Genomic DNA, 19,013 nt, shown 5'->3' on the forward strand with positions numbered 1-19,013 from the left:
GAAAAACATCAGTAATCTTGTGCTCCTGCTACTGGTGTGTTTGCACCACACTGACCTCCATAGGAAGGAGTATAGGAAGATGCCTTCTATATTGAATCAGAACATTGGCCCATTTAGCAGCAGCTCTTCAGGGTTCCAGGGGGCAAACACTGCCAACCCAACCTGAAGATGTTAGAGATTGAACCTGGCTCCTTCTGCATGCAAAGCAGATGCTCTATCATTGAGCTAAAGCCCTTAAACAACCCATATTCTATATTTTCTCTGCAATTCAATGGGGACGATAGTCTTTTACCTGCTTAATCAGGCAATCTGATTTGGTAACAGACCATTTTTGTACTACTATACAATACACGTTTCTTTGTTGCATGAACTGCACTGCTAATTATTATTGGACACCCAACCCTTTCCCTGCTTCTTTTCCTGGTGTGCTGTTTAACAGTATCTATTGATAAGGGATGACAGAAGTTGTAGAGGATAATGGATCAGCCCCTTTTTAAAGTCTTAAAAATACAGTGAAAATTTATGCTCATGAGAGAAACAGGTGGGTGAGGATTGCAGCAAAGCCTAACTGGCCCAGCTCATTTAACGCTTAATCATTAGTATTTATGGGGGACATGCTAGCAGAGGTAAAATTTATTTTAGTACCCTCTTCTTATTTCCTGTGGCTTATCAACCTGTTAAAAGCTCGGGGATGCCTTCAACAGTGTGCACAGCCTCATAGATCACACCTGACAGCACAAGCTTTCTTCTTGTGTGTGCCAGAACATTCTTTTTCTTCACACTTTTGTTCTGGAGGGTCAAACAGCCTCTCGCATTCAGAGCGTGTCTGAAGGGGAAGGACATTTCATTGTTTTCACCTGCTTTTCAAATGATGCAACTCTGGAACCAGTCCAAAGCTTAAGGGTGTAAATCGGCAATGATTTACATCTCTGTACCCTGCACAAAAAAATAACCTCTAAATGGGAAATTCCCTAAACAGGATGGACATAAGAACAGCCTTATATGGTGAGACCAATGGTGGTCTGCATAGTCAGGGAGCCCATTTCCAAGTGTAGCAATAAATTCCCTCCCAATAAAGAGAGCAAAAACCAATGTCCCATATATACGTATTTGGAAATGAGGATGCCCAAGGCCACAACGTTGGGGACCCCAGGTCTATAACATGGATGGGGAACTTGTGGCCCTCCAGGTGTTGTTAGCCAAAGCTCAGGCATGATGGGAGTTGTAGTCCAGAAATATTCCCAGGCCTGCCCTAGACTCCCTGAGGTTGAACAGGGAACAACACACTTGCAGAGTATTCTCTGTGTGCATACCTGACCAATGGGGTCATGGGCTGGAAGGAGGTATCTTGCAAGCACCTTAAACTACGTAGATATTCCTGAGCTGCACAAACCTCCAAATACTGAAGAGCCACCCAAACAAAATGAATAGCTGGTGGCAGCTGGCAGGGAGGGGGTGCTAGCATGCTGCTGGCCTCCCCAGCAGTGGCATTGCTGTGTGTACCAGGAGGGAGAAAGTGAGGAGGTCAGTATGGTGCAGAGCCAACCTTGCCCTCTCATCTTTGTATCTACAGTGTGCTGATCTCCCCACGACCTCTCCCTGACTAAAAGGACAGAGGTGCCCCTGATAGGAAGCCAGGTGTTTGGTGCTGTTCCCCCCCTCAGCCAACCCCCAGTGAAAAAGCACAACGGTATACACTCTGGGCAGGGGTAAGTTATGCTGCAAAACCCCCGTGAACCGTGCACCATTTGATGCTGAAACAATATGTATAAAGGTAAGCCTTAATGCATGCCAATGAGCGCACTGAGGAAGCAAATAGTGCAATGATGTTGCCACAGGGTCAGGCTGAATAAAAGGTTGCGCAGAAAGCTGTGTGACTCTGCCCTTCAATGGCAGCATTAAAATATCATTTTTGATTATTTTAAAGTTTTATCTCTTTTAAACACAGTTTAAAGGAGCGATCATACTGTAATACGTTTCTCCCAGACTTTGGAGGTTGGTGGGATATGGAGGAATGAAAGTTTTTGCAAATGTCTGAGGATATTTGAAATCTTGGGAAAGGCACAGACCCTAATTCCAGTTCCAAATAGGAGTGTCACTGTCAGCCACTTTGCTTCTTTGTCGGATCATCTCTCCCTAGCCCTCCTTTTGCAAAAGGGTAAAGGTAAAGGGACCCCTGACCATTAGGTCCAGTCGTGGCCGACTCAGGGGTTGTGGTGCTCATCTCGCTTTGTTGACCGAGGGAGCCGGCATACAGCTTCCGGATCATGTGGCCAGCATGACTAAGCCGCTTCTGGTGAACCAGAGCAGTGCACGGAAATGCCGTTTACCTTCCCGCCGGAGCGGTACCTATTTATCTACTTGCACTTTTGTGCTTTCGAACTGCTAGGTTGGCAAGAGCAGGGACCGAGCAACGGGAGCTCACCCCGTCGCGGGGATTTGAACCGCCGACCTTCTGATCAGCAAGTCCTAGGCTCTGTGGTTTAACCTACAGTGTCACCCGCGTCCCTTTGCAAAAGGGTACAAGCTACTAATTTGAACATAGTGTGCCGCTCTCTGCTTTCCATTCATTTCTACAGGGCTTCAGATGGGAGTTTCATGCCAACCCAACCCTGCCCGTTACTCCTGCAGCATTTCAGGACTGAGTTCTATTACTTACGTGAGACACCTTGCTGGACAGAATGAGCACGGAAGAGACTTGGAGGGGTTTTTCTGCCAAGCCTTTTCAACAAGTGGTCCCGTTCGTTCATGCTGCAAGAAGAAAGAACAAACCCAGTAAGACGCTCATGACACGAACCATTAAATGGCCTCTTTTAAAATCAAAGAAGAAAACAAGATGTGGACACAACAGTGATGGTGCAGAATCTATATAGCTTCTCCCGATACCTTTCATGTGTAAACAAGCAACCAGCCAATTCTAATATGCTCATGGCAGTGAGCCACCGCTGTTTAGAGAAACATACATATTCCAAGTTAGTTGGAAGGTTCTATAAACTTTCATTGCACGGCATGCAAACTTCCTTAGGGTCACAACTGCTGCAGAGAGAAAGGGCAACATGATGTTATGTAGGGTATGTTAAACTGTTCTATTCAGAAGTACCGGTCTTGGAATATTTCCAGATTTTTTTAAAAAGTCAAATGACTGGTTCATTGAGCTCAGTATTGTCTGCACCAATTTGGAGTGGCTGTCGAGGGTTTGAGACCGTGCTACCTCCCAGCCCTGCGTGGAGGGCTGACGACTGAACCTGAGACCTTCTGCTTGCAAAGCAGATGCTCAACCACCGAGTCGCAGCCAAGAAAAGCCAAGTGCAATTTTCTAAAACTTCACAAGGCGGGAACCCCAGAACTGCAAGCAGTAGATAAACTCGCCAAGGATCTTCATTCCACTAGGAGAGTAAACTCTATAATTTCCTTTGCTCCCGAAAAGAACAGTAAACATAAGGAAGAACTATTTTCTGCAACGCATGCCAGGACTATTGCACTGCTCAAAATCCATGGCATTTAGGCTTCCAGCAGATGAGCCAACACAAACATACTAATTCCTCCTCAGGATATTATGCAAACTGTAACGGCTCCCCTCCATCCCGACACGTGAGGCAAAAAAAACCCCCTAAGTCCAGAAAGGTTTGCCTGTATGCTTCTCCTTTGTCTGCAGAACATGTTACAACGTGAGCAGGAAGAAAAATGTTGTGGGAGATCCTGGCACCAACATGGCTGCTGTGAGTTGGTGGATTATGCCAGCGTCTCCATCTCTTCTTACTTCAGCGTGAGCAGCACCTTGGGGACAGTGCAAGCCAGGACAATCACTAATAAAGGCCTAATAAAGTCAATACATGGAAGGGTAGCCAACATAGTGCCGCCCAGTGATGTGTTGTGGGCTGCAACGTCCATCATCCCCGACCGCTGGCCATGCTAGCTGGGGCTTGTGGAAGTTGTGTCCACAATGTCAGGAAGGCACCAGGGTGTGGAAGGTCACACAACAAGAAGAACCCACAGCAGAACTCCTGGGTGTAATCTCAGTTCTCTCCACAAAGACTCATCCATGCCTTTTAATCATCAGTGCTCTAATGATGACATGACCTCCATCATCATGATGTTTTCATCCCCAAAAAAGTTTTCGATTTGAGTTTCCATTGAAATGAGGCTGTATTTTAATGTTTTAATGTTGTTTTTTAATCTTGTTTTTAAGTTGTATTTCAATCAATTTGTTTTTATATCGGGTGTTAGCTGCCCTGAGCCCGGTCTTAGCTGGGTAGGGTGGGGTATAAATCATCATCATCATCATCATCATCATCATCACTGACTGAAGACAGCCAGCTGTTTGTAAGGTGACAATAGAGAAGGATAGTAAAAACAACAAAACAGGAAATCAATTGCAAAGAGAAAGAGAGATACAGATTTGCACAGGATTTGTATATGCTCATTTAGTTATTTATTAAATTTGTATATGATTATTTAGTTATTTATTAAATTAAGTCACTTTATCTTGCCCAGGGCAATCTAAAGCAATTTAGAACCAACCAAACAGACAACCCTCAGCCCCAAGATATATGGAAACCAAGAGGAAAAAGAAATAAAAACATCCCACTCACTTCTAAAAGGCCGGGTAGTTTTTAAAATTAGTTTTTATGAAAGATTTTCTTCTGCAACAAACAAACCAACAAACCAAACAAAAAGAAAGAAAGGCCAGATGGTTAAAAGGCCAAAGGCATGATTATAGAGGAAAGTTTTTACCTGGCACCTAAAGATTTATAATGATGGTGCCGGACGAGTCCCCCTGGGGACAAGGGATGATGGGAGTTGTAGTCCAACACCATGTGGAGGCCACTACGTTGGCTACCCCTACATTGTATGTACACAATTCTTTTTTACTCTCACCTCCAGTCAAACTAGGTTTTCAGAATAATACAAAGAGTAACATATTGGACCAGAGAAGAAAGTGACAGTGATCGTTCTTTTAAACTACCTTTCCCTCTGGCACAAACCTTCAAAGGTCTTCTCCAAGAACCGTTGCCTATGGAAGAAATGGAATTGCCACATAGAACTACAGATATCCTGATGCGGTTTTTTTGTTGTTACAAATCTTGAACTGGGCAACAGGACAGATGCTGCGAGACAGCAGGGAAGAATGAAACATCACTCAGAGCCCTTTGGAGTTCTCTTTGCTGGGGACCAGCTCTATTAGTTCCAAGCTTATCTGGATTTAGTCCTTTGTCTTGGGCCAGTATCTATGAGATGCAGATCCCGTTCACATGTAAATGTGAAGCCAAATCATGGCTCAGCACAAGCATGCAGAGATCATGGCCTCTTGGCTGCTCCTTCTCTGGTCCTGCTGCTTCTGGGAGCTAATACATGGCTTAACTTGCGTCGTTCGAACCCATGTACATGGTTTGTCTTGCTCCAGACCAAAAACGAGCCGTACCCATTGTCTGTTCTTCATTTGCACCTTGTGGTTCATCTGGAGGAGATAAACCATGACCCCAGGTTTGGATGACATACTAAGCCAAACTATGGTCCAGCTCACAGCAATGCAGCAGCTTCAGTTTCTGTTCTGGGAGCTCATGATTTGGCTTTGTGTTATGTGCAAACTAAGCCTATGATTTTCAGGTTCTGCAGTTCATTGTTTAGAATTTAGACCTCACCGTCACTGTTACAAATGCTTGTGAAATGTGATGGGGCTCCTAGCGAGTGTGGGAAATGTTAAAGTTATCAATTCTGCTAGTGATGCGTATGTCCTGTTCGCTGCCCTCAAATGATGCATTCTTTTCCACCTGGGAAAAGGGGGTGCGTTGGGAATAATTGTTCTAGGGCATCAGCTAAGCCCCAATTAACAACGGTAAAAAGGATCCTTTGTCTTTTCAGCCCCTCCCGCAAAGTAAAGGAGTCCCTAAGCCTGGGCAAAGAACATCTGTCTTTACACATTCAGTTGACAAGCATCAAAACAAACAGAATAATTCAAAGCTGACCACAGGGTCCCACTGGCTTATTCGTTGGAGTAATTAAAAAAAGATGAGCTTCACCACCAATTAACCTACTGAGCGCTAATTAGTGTTAATGAGGATTCGAGGCACTTGCTGCAGCTTGACCCAGAATGTCCTCCAGAGTTCACTAATTGGCTGGTGGCAAAAGCGAGACACAGACAGAAGGGAAGGTTAAAGTGGATGCAGGTGTCTTGGTGATAGAACAGGCACATCCTGGGAAACTGGGTGCCTCTGCCGGGGTTTTAAAAATTCAGGTTTTCCCTCCCCCAGCTCTGGCCCCTAACAAAAGAGCAAGTTAGAAGCTGTGCTCTGACATGATTTGTGAGCAAAGCGACAGGATCCTGGTGACGGGAGGGGGATATTTTTTTTAAAAAACAAACAAACAGAAGTCACCCCCATCTACTGGGGATTTCTCCTATGCAAACCCCACTGAAACGTGCAAGATTTCTTATGCACATTTCATGCGTTTTATGCTGGGCTTACTTCCAAGGAAATGAGTTGAGAAGAGAGGAGGTCATTAGCAAGCAGCAGCCTGGGAACTTGCTGGTAAAGGGATGGAGCTCACCTGCTGACATCCGCTCAAGTAATTAAACAAAAGAAAAACTAGGTGAACAAGGAAGTGTTGGAGTGGACAGGGAAATGCACTCAAGTGCCTGGCTCAGTTTTTAAAATATATACATATATAAATGCTATCAGGCTTTTCTGCATTTATTAATGCCATGCCATGAAATAAGCAATTTCCCCCCTTAAATATGCAAATTGTTCTGTGAAATAAGCACATTTCCACTGTGAAATACAGGCTGACACATGGCCTACTTTAGCGTTGTCTCTAGCCTTACACTTCCCCTCTGGTTCTTTTCCAAAAATATAATTAATAATAATAGTAAAAAAAAAAAAAAAGATTTCCATTTGCTAGCATATGTGGCTATGGGTTGGATTTTAATTTATATAGATATTTCAGTAAAGTGACAGCTCTCAGAACGAAACTAAGTAATGAACTTCTTCTGTTCAGTTTAAAACCTCATTAAGTCGGTACCCATATCATCACTGGAGAACAAAGCCCCAATAAATGTTTAGGGAAAGGAGGAGCATCTCACAGGGCACTATGGGATCTCTTCAGGCCGGACTGAGAACACCTGCCCAAATTGAAGCATCTTGTGATCTTATCTGCAACCATCAGAAGTGTTGGAACCGTGTGCCTGGTCCTTGAAGCTCAAAGTCGGTTGACTACCCCCTTAAAATTTCTATATGGCAGGAGCGGATGGCTCTCCAAATGTTGCTGGACTACAGCTCTCATCCTACCTGATTATGGGCCATGTTGGTGGGGGCTGACGGGAGTTGGAGTCCAACAAGACCTGGGGACGCCAGGTTCCCTATTGCTACTATAGGTCCCTTTCCAAACAAGTAGAGTGGCTGGGGAATAAATAATAAAATTATTATTATTATTACTTCAAACCCTTCCGATTTAGGCTGTTATTTTCTGGCAAGTCTGAATGGAATGCATGCACCAGTTTGTTGGATGTTACTATGCCTGCCTCTCTCTCTCTCTCTCTCTCTCTCTTTTTCACTTTAACAGAGGGAGTTTCATGATTTGACCAGCTAAATAAGATACCCTGTTTAAGAACCGAACCCAAATTCTAAAAGTGTATATGCCTCTGAAATGCTTGCTACATTTGCTTTTATTTTTAAAGGGTAGGCAGACAATGGTAAATTCCTGGCTGTTCATACTTTTGCTCTCCATACCTGGACTGGGCTTCCAAGGTATAAATGGACAGGGCAGTGCCCAACTAACGCGTCTCCATCAACACAAGGATTTCCACTCATGCAATGGGACTTTCCTCCATCTCTCCTGCCTCCCACAACTGCACTAGAGGGTTGGATGAGTCTCCAGAACAGATTTAGGGACTGCAAGGGGGAGATGGGAGGAATCCCATTTTGCAAGTGGATGGGAGACTTACTTAGTGCAATGCTGGACAAAACTCACAATGTATGCCTTTTTTCATACATGTATAATTTTACAGGGAGCTCACAGTCATTCTTGGTTTAAAAGTGCTAACTAAGTGTACCTGATCCTAACGAGCCACAAACATTTAAGGTCCCCTTTGGGCACCACGCCTACTGAAATCAAACTATAAGAGGAGACCCAAGGATCACAACTTCTCCATTGTGCCACCCCAATTTTGGAACCCCCTACCCAGGTACATCCACCTGGTGCCTACCCTTTGGAGTTTTTAATATGCAAGATGACAACATGTTTATTTTACCATGCTTTTTAAACTTCAAGATATTGGTTTAAAACTAAACAAGAACAAATCAATGTCACTTTTAATGACAATTTATTTTTTAGCTGCCATCGCTTCTAGTATTTCAGGGTCATTTGCTTATTTTGATGACTGGTTTGGACTTTTTATCTAATTTTTTGTTTATTGTATTTTCATTGTATAACTTGATTTGGAAAGCCGCCTTGAAATTGTCTCTTTTAAGGCTTGGCATAAGTACCGTATATCAAATAAATATATACGCGTTCATCTCCGCTTCGATCTCCAGTAATTAATAAATGGAGGCCTTTCAAAATGTCTTGTGGTTTGTTTGCCTTTTCTCCCATTTTCACGGACTCTGTCAAATTTGCCATTTCAGCTATTTTCCAGCTTTGGTTCAGTCGTGCTGTTGAGAGAAAGAATTTAACAGCGACACCATTTACTTGCTACTGATATCTTATTTGCCTTTAAGAGGTTCCAGACTAGTTTGACATGGATTTTGCTGATGGGCTTAATTTAAATGGTCTAACAAAACACTGACAGGATTACTGGGGATACGGTTAGATGTGATCGCTTTGTTTCTGAGAAGGACTTTTCTCTATCCAACAGTGCAATCCAGTACAATGTCAACCCAGAAGGAATATCTGTTGAGTTCAACAGGACTTACTTCCAGGTAAGTGTGCATGGCAGCCTCCACCAATCTGGTGCTCTCCAGATGTGTAGGACTACAGCTCCCATTGAGCTGAAAACATCTGGAGGGCACCAGGAGGGCAAAGGCTGGTGTATGTGATTGCAGCAATATTCTCTTATTTTTGCAGAGTCCTGCCCAAGGTGCCTAAAGTCAGCTTTATCATTACCAGAACTTGAACTCTTTTCCATTTTCAATCAACCTGGTACTGAGTAGGAGCATTTATTGGCCCACCTAGCTCACTGTACAGTGTCAGGAAAAGAGTATCCAGGGATTCAGGCAGGGGACTATCCTAGGTCTACCTGTGAGTAATGGACCTGGGATCTTTTGCATGCAAAAGATGTGTTCTGCTACTAAGCTACAACCCTAAAATAATAACTAGCAATGATCCTAATTATTATTTTAGCTGCACTGCTGGTGTCATCACTGCCACTGATAGACTATCAATTATCTGGTGAGAAAGTATAGGTCTTATAATTGCTATAGATGGGGAGCGAAAGGCTTTCGACTAGCCTTTGTTTGTTTGCATGTGTATTCTGTTCTTTCAAAGAATCAAGGGATTCCCATTCCACTTTATCCTCACAACTCTGTGCAGTCAGTTACCCTGAGCATGCTGTGTGTGGATTTGAACCCATGTTTATTTGGTTCAAATTAAACACTCTGTGTATCTTGCACTGCTATTTCAGATAGGCAAAACCCCCAACAACAACAAACCCCTACACACTGAAGAGAAGTTAAATAAAGAGCTGGCCACGCAGCTCCTTTTACCAAAGCAACAAGGTGCAACCAGAAGCACTTAGATGGAAAAGAATCCCCGCCACAACATCATCGCTCCTTGTTGGCCAGAGACAGTGTGGAGACTGTGGGGATCTCTGGTTTTTAAACCTAAGAATGAAGGAAGATCAGGTTTGTTGTGCCTGATTAAAATCAAAGAGCCAGCTAAAAATGCCAGAGCCTTGTGGTGGTGAACTTAAAGATTTTCAGTTACAGGAGGCAAATGAAAACTTGGGGCAACTTGACACTTTTGAGGCTTATTTCTGTCTGCGTGGGGCTACTCCTCACAGAAAAGGCACATGCAAGGGGCTAGTTGTGGCTGTTATGAGAGCCAGGAGACCCTCGGTCCCAGCGCCGATGGATTTATATTACAGAATCATGAAATGTTAGAGTTGGAAGGGATGCATAGGGTTATTTGTTCCAATCCCCTGCGTTAGAACATTTATTGCCCACCTTTCTTCCATCATGGAACTGAAAGTAGCACCCATGAGGTTTCCAGGCAGTCTCTCACCCAGGCACTGACCAGATACAGCTCTGCTTCACTTCAGCAAAGCCATTCTATACCTTTAGATCAGGGGTCAGGAACCTTTTTCAGCCGTAGGCCGCTCCACCGTCCCTCAGACCATGTGGTGGGCCAGACTATATTTTTTGGGGGGGAAATGAACGAATTCCTATGCCCCACAAATAACCCAGAGATGCATTTTAAATAAAAACACACATTCTACTCATGTAAAAACACCAGGCAGGCCCACAAATAAGCCAGAGATGCATTTTAAATAAAAGGACACATTCTTCTCGTGTAAAAATACGCTAATTCCCGGACCGTCCGTGGGGCGGATTGAGAAGGCGATTGGGCCGGATCCGGCGCCCGGGCCTTAGGTTGCCTACCCCTGCTTTAGATTATGCCCCATAAAGGCAGTATATGTGGAGAGCAGCAGGATCAACTCCTAGGTGGTGCACATATTACTGGCTTAAATCAGAGCGAGGTTCTTTCCTCCCTGTTGCGTTTCAAAACACATTTGCACATTGTCGTGGACATGGGTGTGGTTGGATGTGTTTTCAAGTCACATCAGCATATGCTCTGGTAGGGGTTGGGGACATCAACACATAAGCCATGATGAAGAAAGAACCCAGCTTAAAGGTGTATTGGGAAAGCAGGCATTTATAGATTTTGGGACTTGCTTTTATTTATTTTTTTAAGCAGTGTTGCTTTTCACAGAGGGATTTCAAATCTTAGTCATTTAGGTGTGGTTGTGGCACTATAAATGCAACCGAGTTTTACAAATCTTTGTAAACACCTGTTTTTTAAAAAATTTTGAGAATCTTAATAGTTTCATTTTGCTTTTGTAAACCACTTTAAGGTTTTATTATACTCAAAAATGTTGTAAAATGAAAAAGAAGGGGGCCACTAGGGGGCACATTGGAAGATGGCCGACAATACCATCTCTCCACACTGGGTAATTAAGAGGCTGTTATGGGAGTAGGCAGCCTCCCTTGTTGCCCCAAGGAAATGGGGAACACTGCCCTTGCCTGCTGTGCCCATAAATCACCCCCTAATTCGAAAGAAGGGGGTGAGGGCCCTAGGCAGAATGCCCCCGTGTGGACATCGGCTCTCCTGGACGCTGTCTCTAATCATGCACTAGTTGCAGCAATTTGGAATAATTAATTACAAAAGAAGCAAATGCACATATTTCAAGTGAAGAAGGGAAGTCTGCTAATTTAACTGACCTCTGCGAAAGAAGACGACGGGCTGGAGGAACAGGAATATTTTACGATGAAGATACACCAAAGGTGGGGTATGTTGACAACGGGGCTGAATTGGGGGGGGGGGACCTTTTTTACTTTCCTTCTATGTGATTTACAAGAACCCCTCCTCATTAGAACCGTCGGTTGAACTGACCCAAGCAGGATGATTAAGGTCTGTGTGGAGATAAACTTTAACCAAAAGTATGCTTTATGGAGACCGAGAAGCAATAAGAGCTTTTGGGAATGGCGCAGCAATTAATTCGGAGTCACCATCTTGCCAAAGGATTTATAGCCGGGAGGAAGAATGGATTTGTTTTCAGACTGCATTCCTAGTGAATCTCCTCAGAGGTTTTGAGAAAGAGGCAGATTGGTGAAGATTAATGACCCTAAGACTGTTTTGATGTATGGAAGTGATGTTATATGGAAAACGTCTGGATATGGCTACTGAATAAAAATAATAATATCCACGCAGGATTACAAACTGTTCTAACCAGCTTGCGGAGACTATCAGAGGTCACAAAGAGAAAGGAAAAATATATGAAAATAACAACAAGAAATGTGGAAAAATAATAAGAAAGGACTGGATAGTTCTGTGAACATCATAAGGTTAGATTTGTGGACATTAAAACAGCAGTAAGAAGCAAGAAGTTGATTGGATCCCTTCAGAACTTGAAATATGGGTACCCCCAACAAAAATTTAAAATTCGGCTGTGTAATTTGGAATTTATGTAATTTGGTTTGATTTGATGTGATTGGTCGGTTAATAAAAAAATATTCTTAAAAAAAGTAAAATGAAAAAGAAGTTCTCTTACCTATTTTGTGATACAGTAGTACCTCTGGTTACGTACTTAATTTGTTCTGGAGGTCCGTTCTTAACCTGAAACTGTTCTTAACCTGAGACACCACTTTAGTTAATGGGGCCTCCTGCTGCAGCCGTGCCACCACTGCACGATTTCTGTTCTCATCCTGAAGCAAAGTTCTTAACCCGAGGTACTATTTCTGGGTTAGCGGAGTCTGTAACCTGAAGCGTCTGTAACCTGAGGTACCACTGTACTAGTCTGCAAAAGGAGCTGAACAAAAAGCACCAAGCAGCTTAGCACATGGGACCAGAGAAGCTGATTGTGATGACAGTCTGCTTATCTTCCAGAACTGCCTGAACAAAGCTAACCCCTAGTGGGAATCCTTGCAAGGACCCTCCCAAGGAACACTAACATTTCAGCAGAAGAAACTGGGAAAACGCTACTGCAACCTTAGCATAACTGCTTGCACACCCATCCTATTCATAACTCACTAGAAACAAGGCGATTGTGATTACACACTCACCTCCCTAGGTTTAATGATACACAGAAACAACATAGTTCTCAGTGCAGGCCTACAGCAGATGTGAGTTAGAAGAACTAAAATAACACACCACAATTTTCACTCCCCCCAAAATTAGTATCTAAATAAGACAGACTGCCCCATCAGGAAATTCCCAGCGTATAGGTCCCCCCACCCCCACCGCCTCCCTTCTCCAAAGACAAGCACATGTTTCCAAGCAGGTGTGAAAGAGCCAGGACTCAAACAAGGAGATAAAAGACAGAACAATTCTCAGAAGGCACACAAGAGGCCTCATCATAAGCATGACACATCAACTTAAGGCCAGGCAGAGAAACTCCACTATTATCTAGTTTGCAGATGGACCACCCAGAAAACCTGGGTGCAATTAGGAAGGAGAAAAAACAAATGTGTGTTGGGGGGAAAGAGGAGGGGGATCCTTTGGGGGAAAGGGAATGGACCGAAGGAGCTGGCAGTGATTCCTTGTATTGTCCTGCATGGAAGCCTTCTGAGAATGAGGGAAGCCTGTAATGAGGAGGAGTACAGATGAAAGCATTTGGGAAAGAGAACGTAATGAAATAAATGGCTACGAAAACATACAATCGAGGAATGAATCACAGCATGGCTGTTGCATTTGGGGAATGCCAAAACAGTAACTCAACATGACTGGGGAAAGCAGATCACACAAGAGACAAGAAACACACACACACTGCGTTACACTTAACACATGCACACAGCCTTCCAGGTGACAATGATCAAGAGATGATGACTTTATAAACAAAGGCTGTGATACAAGAGGGAACCCAAGAAGCAGTAGGAGCTGCATAACTTTAAATAGAGCTTTAAATAGCTGAGATCCCTCAGATTAGCAGGGAACAAGAACCAACCCCCTCACACAGCCGATTAGCAGATTTCAGCTTTTGTAAAAAGAGATCCTTCTGCATGGAACCAGGAGCAGGATGGAGGGCTAGAATATTCACACACAGAATTCCATTCACAGGTATAGAATCCTGTTTTGGGTAGCGTTATGGTCCTTGGCTGGATCAAAGTGAAAAAGTTCAGTACAGAGCAAACACAGAATAAGTTATCTTGCAACAGAATATGATCCATGCTGAAGAATGAATGGACGACTAAATAAAGCTAAATAACCTGACATTTGCTGTACAAATTATACCAGTATATCGAAGATAAGAAATTGTACAACCAAAGTTGAGACAGGTGAATGGGGAGGAATCCACACAGTTTCTTGTATTTCAAAAATGTTTATCCAGCTAATCCCAAAGTCATAAAATGTCCTGGCACAGTTGAGGCTGCAATCCTATACATGCTTAACTGGAAGTAAATCCCACTGAGTCCAGTAGTACTTCCTCCAATCCTGAGTAGACATGCGTAACATTGCACCATGAATACTGGTACATTCATACTGTTCATTAGGATACTATTATAAACAGCCATGGCTTGCCCCAAAGTGTCCTGGGAACTGTAGTTTGTTACAAGTGATGAGAGTTCGTAAACGACCCCATTGCAGAGCTACAATTTCCAGAGTCCCCTGTTAAGAAGGGATGGCTGTTAAACCACTCTTGAGAATTGCAGTTCTGTCAGGGAAACAGCCCCCCCATCAACTCTTAGCACCCTGAACAAACTATAGCTCCCAGAACTCTAAACAGCTAAACAACAGGCTAAACATCAGGAATAACCTTCTGGCGGTAAGAGCTGTTCAACTGTGGAACGGACTCCCTTGGGAGGTGGTGGACTCTCCTTCCTTGGAGGTTTTTAAAGCAGAGGTTGGATGGCCATCTGCCATGGATGCCTTAGCTGAGATTCCTGAGTTGCAGGGGGTGGACTAGACGACCCCCGGTGTCCCTTCTAACTCTTATGAGTCTACGGCAGTTCAAAGTAGAATCACAGTGGTGTGAATGCGGTCTGACACGACAAATAGACTAAATACAAACCAGAGGATCTCGGAACCTTACAGTTTAATTAGTAAGAGTTCCAAGGTTGCTGCCTGGCTATTTAAGGAAATAAAAGTGATGCGTTTACTCCTCCACTTGCCTCAGCAGCAGCTACAATATGGCAATTAGTTTCTGTCAGAATGGGCATAAAAGCCTCAGAAGGCTGCCCTTTCGTACCAGAATGGAATCTTTCTTTGAAGTCTCATTCCACTCAGGTTGGTAGTTTAGACGGTTTGGTCAAATCCCATTTAATTATCATGAAGTCCCTCGGCGGGTCACACGGTGCCATATTGTTTGAAGAACACAAGTGTTAGTTATAAAACCTTTTTGAACTTGTTCAGCTCCTCGATTTGCCGACGCACAATTGCATTCTAAAAAGGGCTAAATGAACCCTTCTGAAAGTGGGGTGGGATTGGGGGGGGGGGGAGGGAGAGAAGCCTCGCTAGAATTCTCTCCGAAGCCTTTCAGGCCGGACAAAAGTCCCCACAGAGCACATAACGCTCCTGTACAATGGGGCGTTTAATAATAGCGGTGGGTTCCATATGGTCTAGCCACACAATGGACAAGCGAGGACAGCTTAAGGCTGAAAGTGTAACAAGCCACAAGGTGAGACCAGGATGTTGTTTGCTGTGTCGAAGCATTCCATTCATAGCAGAGGTAATCACTGCTTGCTTTATCCAGACAATTGCACGGCAGCCCTTAAACACTGGGCTTGTGACACTTAACGAAGCCCAGCGGGATTGTGAATGCTTGAAACAAAGGGGGGCGGAATACTACCTTTGATAATGCATGAACACTGCCCTGGATCCAAAAAACTTCATGACTATCAGCTGCTAGGAATCACAAGTGGGGAGAAAGCTATTGAGCTCACATCTCGCTTCCCAAAGGCATCTAGCTCATCACTGTGATGGAGCAGTTGAGCCCTTTTGTCTAGTCCAGCAGTTCTGTGCAGCTCCCAGCTCCTTGCGTTACATAACAAGCCTCTTTTGAAACTGAGCGAGGCCTGAAAAGCGTTTTACAGAATTTATTTAGTTAAAATATTTGTGCTACCCCCACCAGCCAATGGTTATTGCAGACCCCTTACGGCATATAAAAACCCCAATCGAAACAGCAATCAGATACTAACATAAATGCCCCAACCCAGTATATTAGGAATCTCTTTGACGCGAGCTGCTTTGGGGGGCGGGGGCGGCAGTCATGTCTCAAAAGCAAGACAAACAGACAGTAAGTAAATTCTGTAAATAAATAAAGAAGAAAGTAAATCGGATTCAGTAGTCAGGTTAAATAAAAGCATATGGCATGGTGGAATCTACAATTAAATGGGGGAAAGTAAAAGATTCTACTGGGCACGACCAAGTCCTGCCAAAAACAGCTCTTTGGATCTCTTTGGGTACTGTGGATAAGGGGTTAGGCGTGACTTAGTAACTTCCACCAAGAGATTTGACCATGAACTATAGCACCCAATACTATTACTGATCTTTGGCATAACATGAGAAATTCTCCTTTGTAGGCCCAATGGAAATTAAGAACGTAGGAAGCGGCCTCATATTGAGTGAGACCACTGGGCCATCTAGAGAAGTACACTAACTGGTAGCAGCTTGCCAGGGTTTCAGACAAGGGGACACTCCAGTCCTATCTTGAGATTCTGGGGATGGAACCAAGGACCTTCTGCATGCAGAGCAAATGATCTATTACTGAGCTATACCACTAACTCAATGGACCAACACACCCCTTTCATAACTTGAACTCGTTTCAAGGGCTTTGAGTGGACGTAACCCACTGAATTCTGTTATCCCTATTTTTGTAAAAATATGGTCTTGACGTTTGTTTGTTTTTTGTCAGTCGGCACAATAAATCAACAAGATGAGGCAAGGCATCAATTTAACAAAGAAGTCATCTGAAGCACATCTTTGGATCGGCCCCAGCACCCAACGAAAACATTACATGCCATCATGCGAGAAGCACTAAATGGGGCACCAAACTATGATGGATGGAGCAGTGAAAGATGGAAGCTTTTTTTTTTTTCTTTCCTCCTTTTAAAATAAAGCAGATGAATGGATAAAATTGCTGAGGAGTCTGGAGGATCTCCCATGCACGGAGGAGAAAAAAAATAATGATGGTGGGGAAGGGGGAAAGTATTGATCTGGCATGCTTCCAGTTAAGATGGAATTGCCCCCACCTCTTTCCATTACTATCACGCAGCATAGATTTCCCCAGCTCTTTGGACTTAGCTTCCAACTCTTGAACCTGCTCCAGCAAAGTTTTATGGTAGGTATGCTTGGCCCTGTATCGCAGGAGAAAGACACAAAAACAAAGACACCAACACATCAACTTTCATTGGATGTAAAAGACTCCACTTTCCCCACATGGAGTTAGACAGTCAGTAGGGCTGGCTCAAGACCCTACTGTCCCAGGTTCTTTCTCAAGGATGCAGTCCAGCAGAGGATGCTGGACTGCAAAGCATGGATTGTATGTTAGCTTCTCAGTGGTGCTACTCCAGCCTACACCAACCTGGTGCCTTCCATATGTTTGGATCTCAACTCTCATCAGCCCCAACGAGCACACCGGGAGGGCACCAGGTTGGCAAAGGCTGTGTGTGCAGTTGGGTGAGCACTGAAGATTGGGGAAATAAAGAGAGTGCAGCAGCATAGCATGCTAGCACTTGATTCAGCTTGACAGTACCAGGGACAGCATCCATGTAGTGATGACAAAGCAGTTTGCTTTAACAGAACACTCTTCTTGACTTTGATCAGAAAACAATACCCAGTGCCCAACTGACGGACGGGTTACAGAGCTGGGATCTGCTACTGCCATCATTGGACTGCTCAAGAGTCGGCCATTCAACGAAAAGAGAAGGAATTCATTGAATATTCATAGAAGCAGAGCCCGAATTCCATTTTGTCCTTTGAGCAGCACAGAAAACCTTAGGAGGCTCTTTGATAACGAATGGCCAATCAAATGTTCTGGTTTACGTGGCCTTTTCTTCCCTAAATCACTGCCTCCTAAAGGTGGCTCTTCTGCCTTCTTAACATGCCACTTGCAGAGGGAGAGAGAAAAGGATGTCTGCAGCCAGAATTTTCTGCTTCTGTGCAGAAAGAGTGCACCATTTTTCACTACCTGCACACAATAACAATAGATGCAAACATCTGTATCTTCAGAACAACTGGTAACCTTAATTCCAGGATTCATTTATTTTTCAGAAAGAATCCGTTGTTCTCACTAAAGAGCAGAGCTCTTCTCTAGCTGTTGCTCCATCACCTTTCTCCAAAGGGAAAGTCACAAGCAAGCCATGAGATAACTTGGATTTGCATTAGTCTACACAAATTATAGAATTTTCATCTGTGTCAGGCTTTGGCTTACTGGAGCACCAGAAAAGAATGTTCACATTTTCATTCATGACACCCTATTATGTACTTGAAAGCTTCTGCAATCCCCCCCCCCCCCCCCGACTGGCGTGAATGTTGTTAATGCAGGAGAGAAAAGAAATGGAAGGGTCACCACAGCCAGGTTTTTTTTTTTCCATTTATGAGAGGAGCCAATTTCAAATGATGTCTATTTAAACCTCATTTTGGAAAACTGCATGGACATGTGGGATCAACTGTCCATCAGTAAGCCAAAACTTTATTCTGTAAATAAATATACTTGCTGATTAGATTTCTGTGACATACTTTTCAAGGCTCAGTCACAACTATTAATTGACCAAATAACATGAGTATGTCCTGAAAGTGTCTAACTGTAGGCACAAGGACCACTATCTAAACTGCCCAATCTTAATAATGCCTTGAAATGGTATTAGTAGTGTGTACCTAGTGACAAACCTAGTGCCCTCTAAATGCTATTGGACTTCAACTCCCATCAGCCGCAGCCGGTATGGTTAATGGTCAGGGGTGATGGGAGTTGTAGTCCAGGAATGTCTGGTGGGCTAGAGGTTCCCCATCTCTGCTTACATGCTACCAACATCATTCATATTTTTTTTAAAAAAAGATTATCCAATTTAGACACTGTCCTCATGCTTTCGTTTTAATAAAGTTTGGTCACCATTAACATCAGTCGTTCATTAGTATAGATGTAGAAGAAGAAGAAGAAGAGTTTGGATTTGATATCCCGCCTTTCACTCCCTTTTTAAGGAGTCTCAAAGCGGCTAACATTCTCCTTTCCCTTCCTCCCCCACAACAAACACTCTGTGAGGTGAGTGGGGCTGAGAGACTGTGACTGGCCCAAGGTCACCCAGCAGCTGCATGTGGAGGAGCGGAGACGCGAACCCGGTTACCCAGATTACGTGACTACCGCTCTTAAC

At 43.8% G+C, this 19,013-nt stretch overlaps 1 protein-coding gene across 12 annotated transcripts in view; it reads right to left on the reverse strand.

Annotated features, from left to right (window-relative positions):
- The window catches only part of ATP8A2 (ATPase phospholipid transporting 8A2), a 327,202-nt gene that overhangs the window by 9,923 nt on the left and 298,266 nt on the right, over nucleotides 1–19,013 (reverse strand). For 7 of the 12 annotated variants that reach the window (XM_083437038.1, XM_083437033.1, XM_083437041.1 and 4 more), the window contains 2 exons: nucleotides 16,896–17,000; nucleotides 2,660–2,751 (listed from right to left, as the gene is read on the reverse strand). In XM_083437038.1, coding sequence (XP_083293164.1) covers nucleotides 2,660–2,751; nucleotides 16,896–17,000 — 197 coding nt within the window. The remainder of the gene's footprint in view (nucleotides 1–2,659; nucleotides 2,752–16,895; nucleotides 17,001–19,013) is intronic. The other 5 variants (XR_014510327.1, XM_083437037.1, XM_083437042.1 and 2 more) reach the window with 1 other exon arrangement.

The sequence above is a fragment of the Podarcis tiliguerta genome, assembly GCF_965153285.1.
Source record: "Podarcis tiliguerta genome assembly, chromosome: 4".
NCBI classification, from domain to species: Eukaryota; Metazoa; Chordata; class Lepidosauria; order Squamata; family Lacertidae; genus Podarcis; species Podarcis tiliguerta.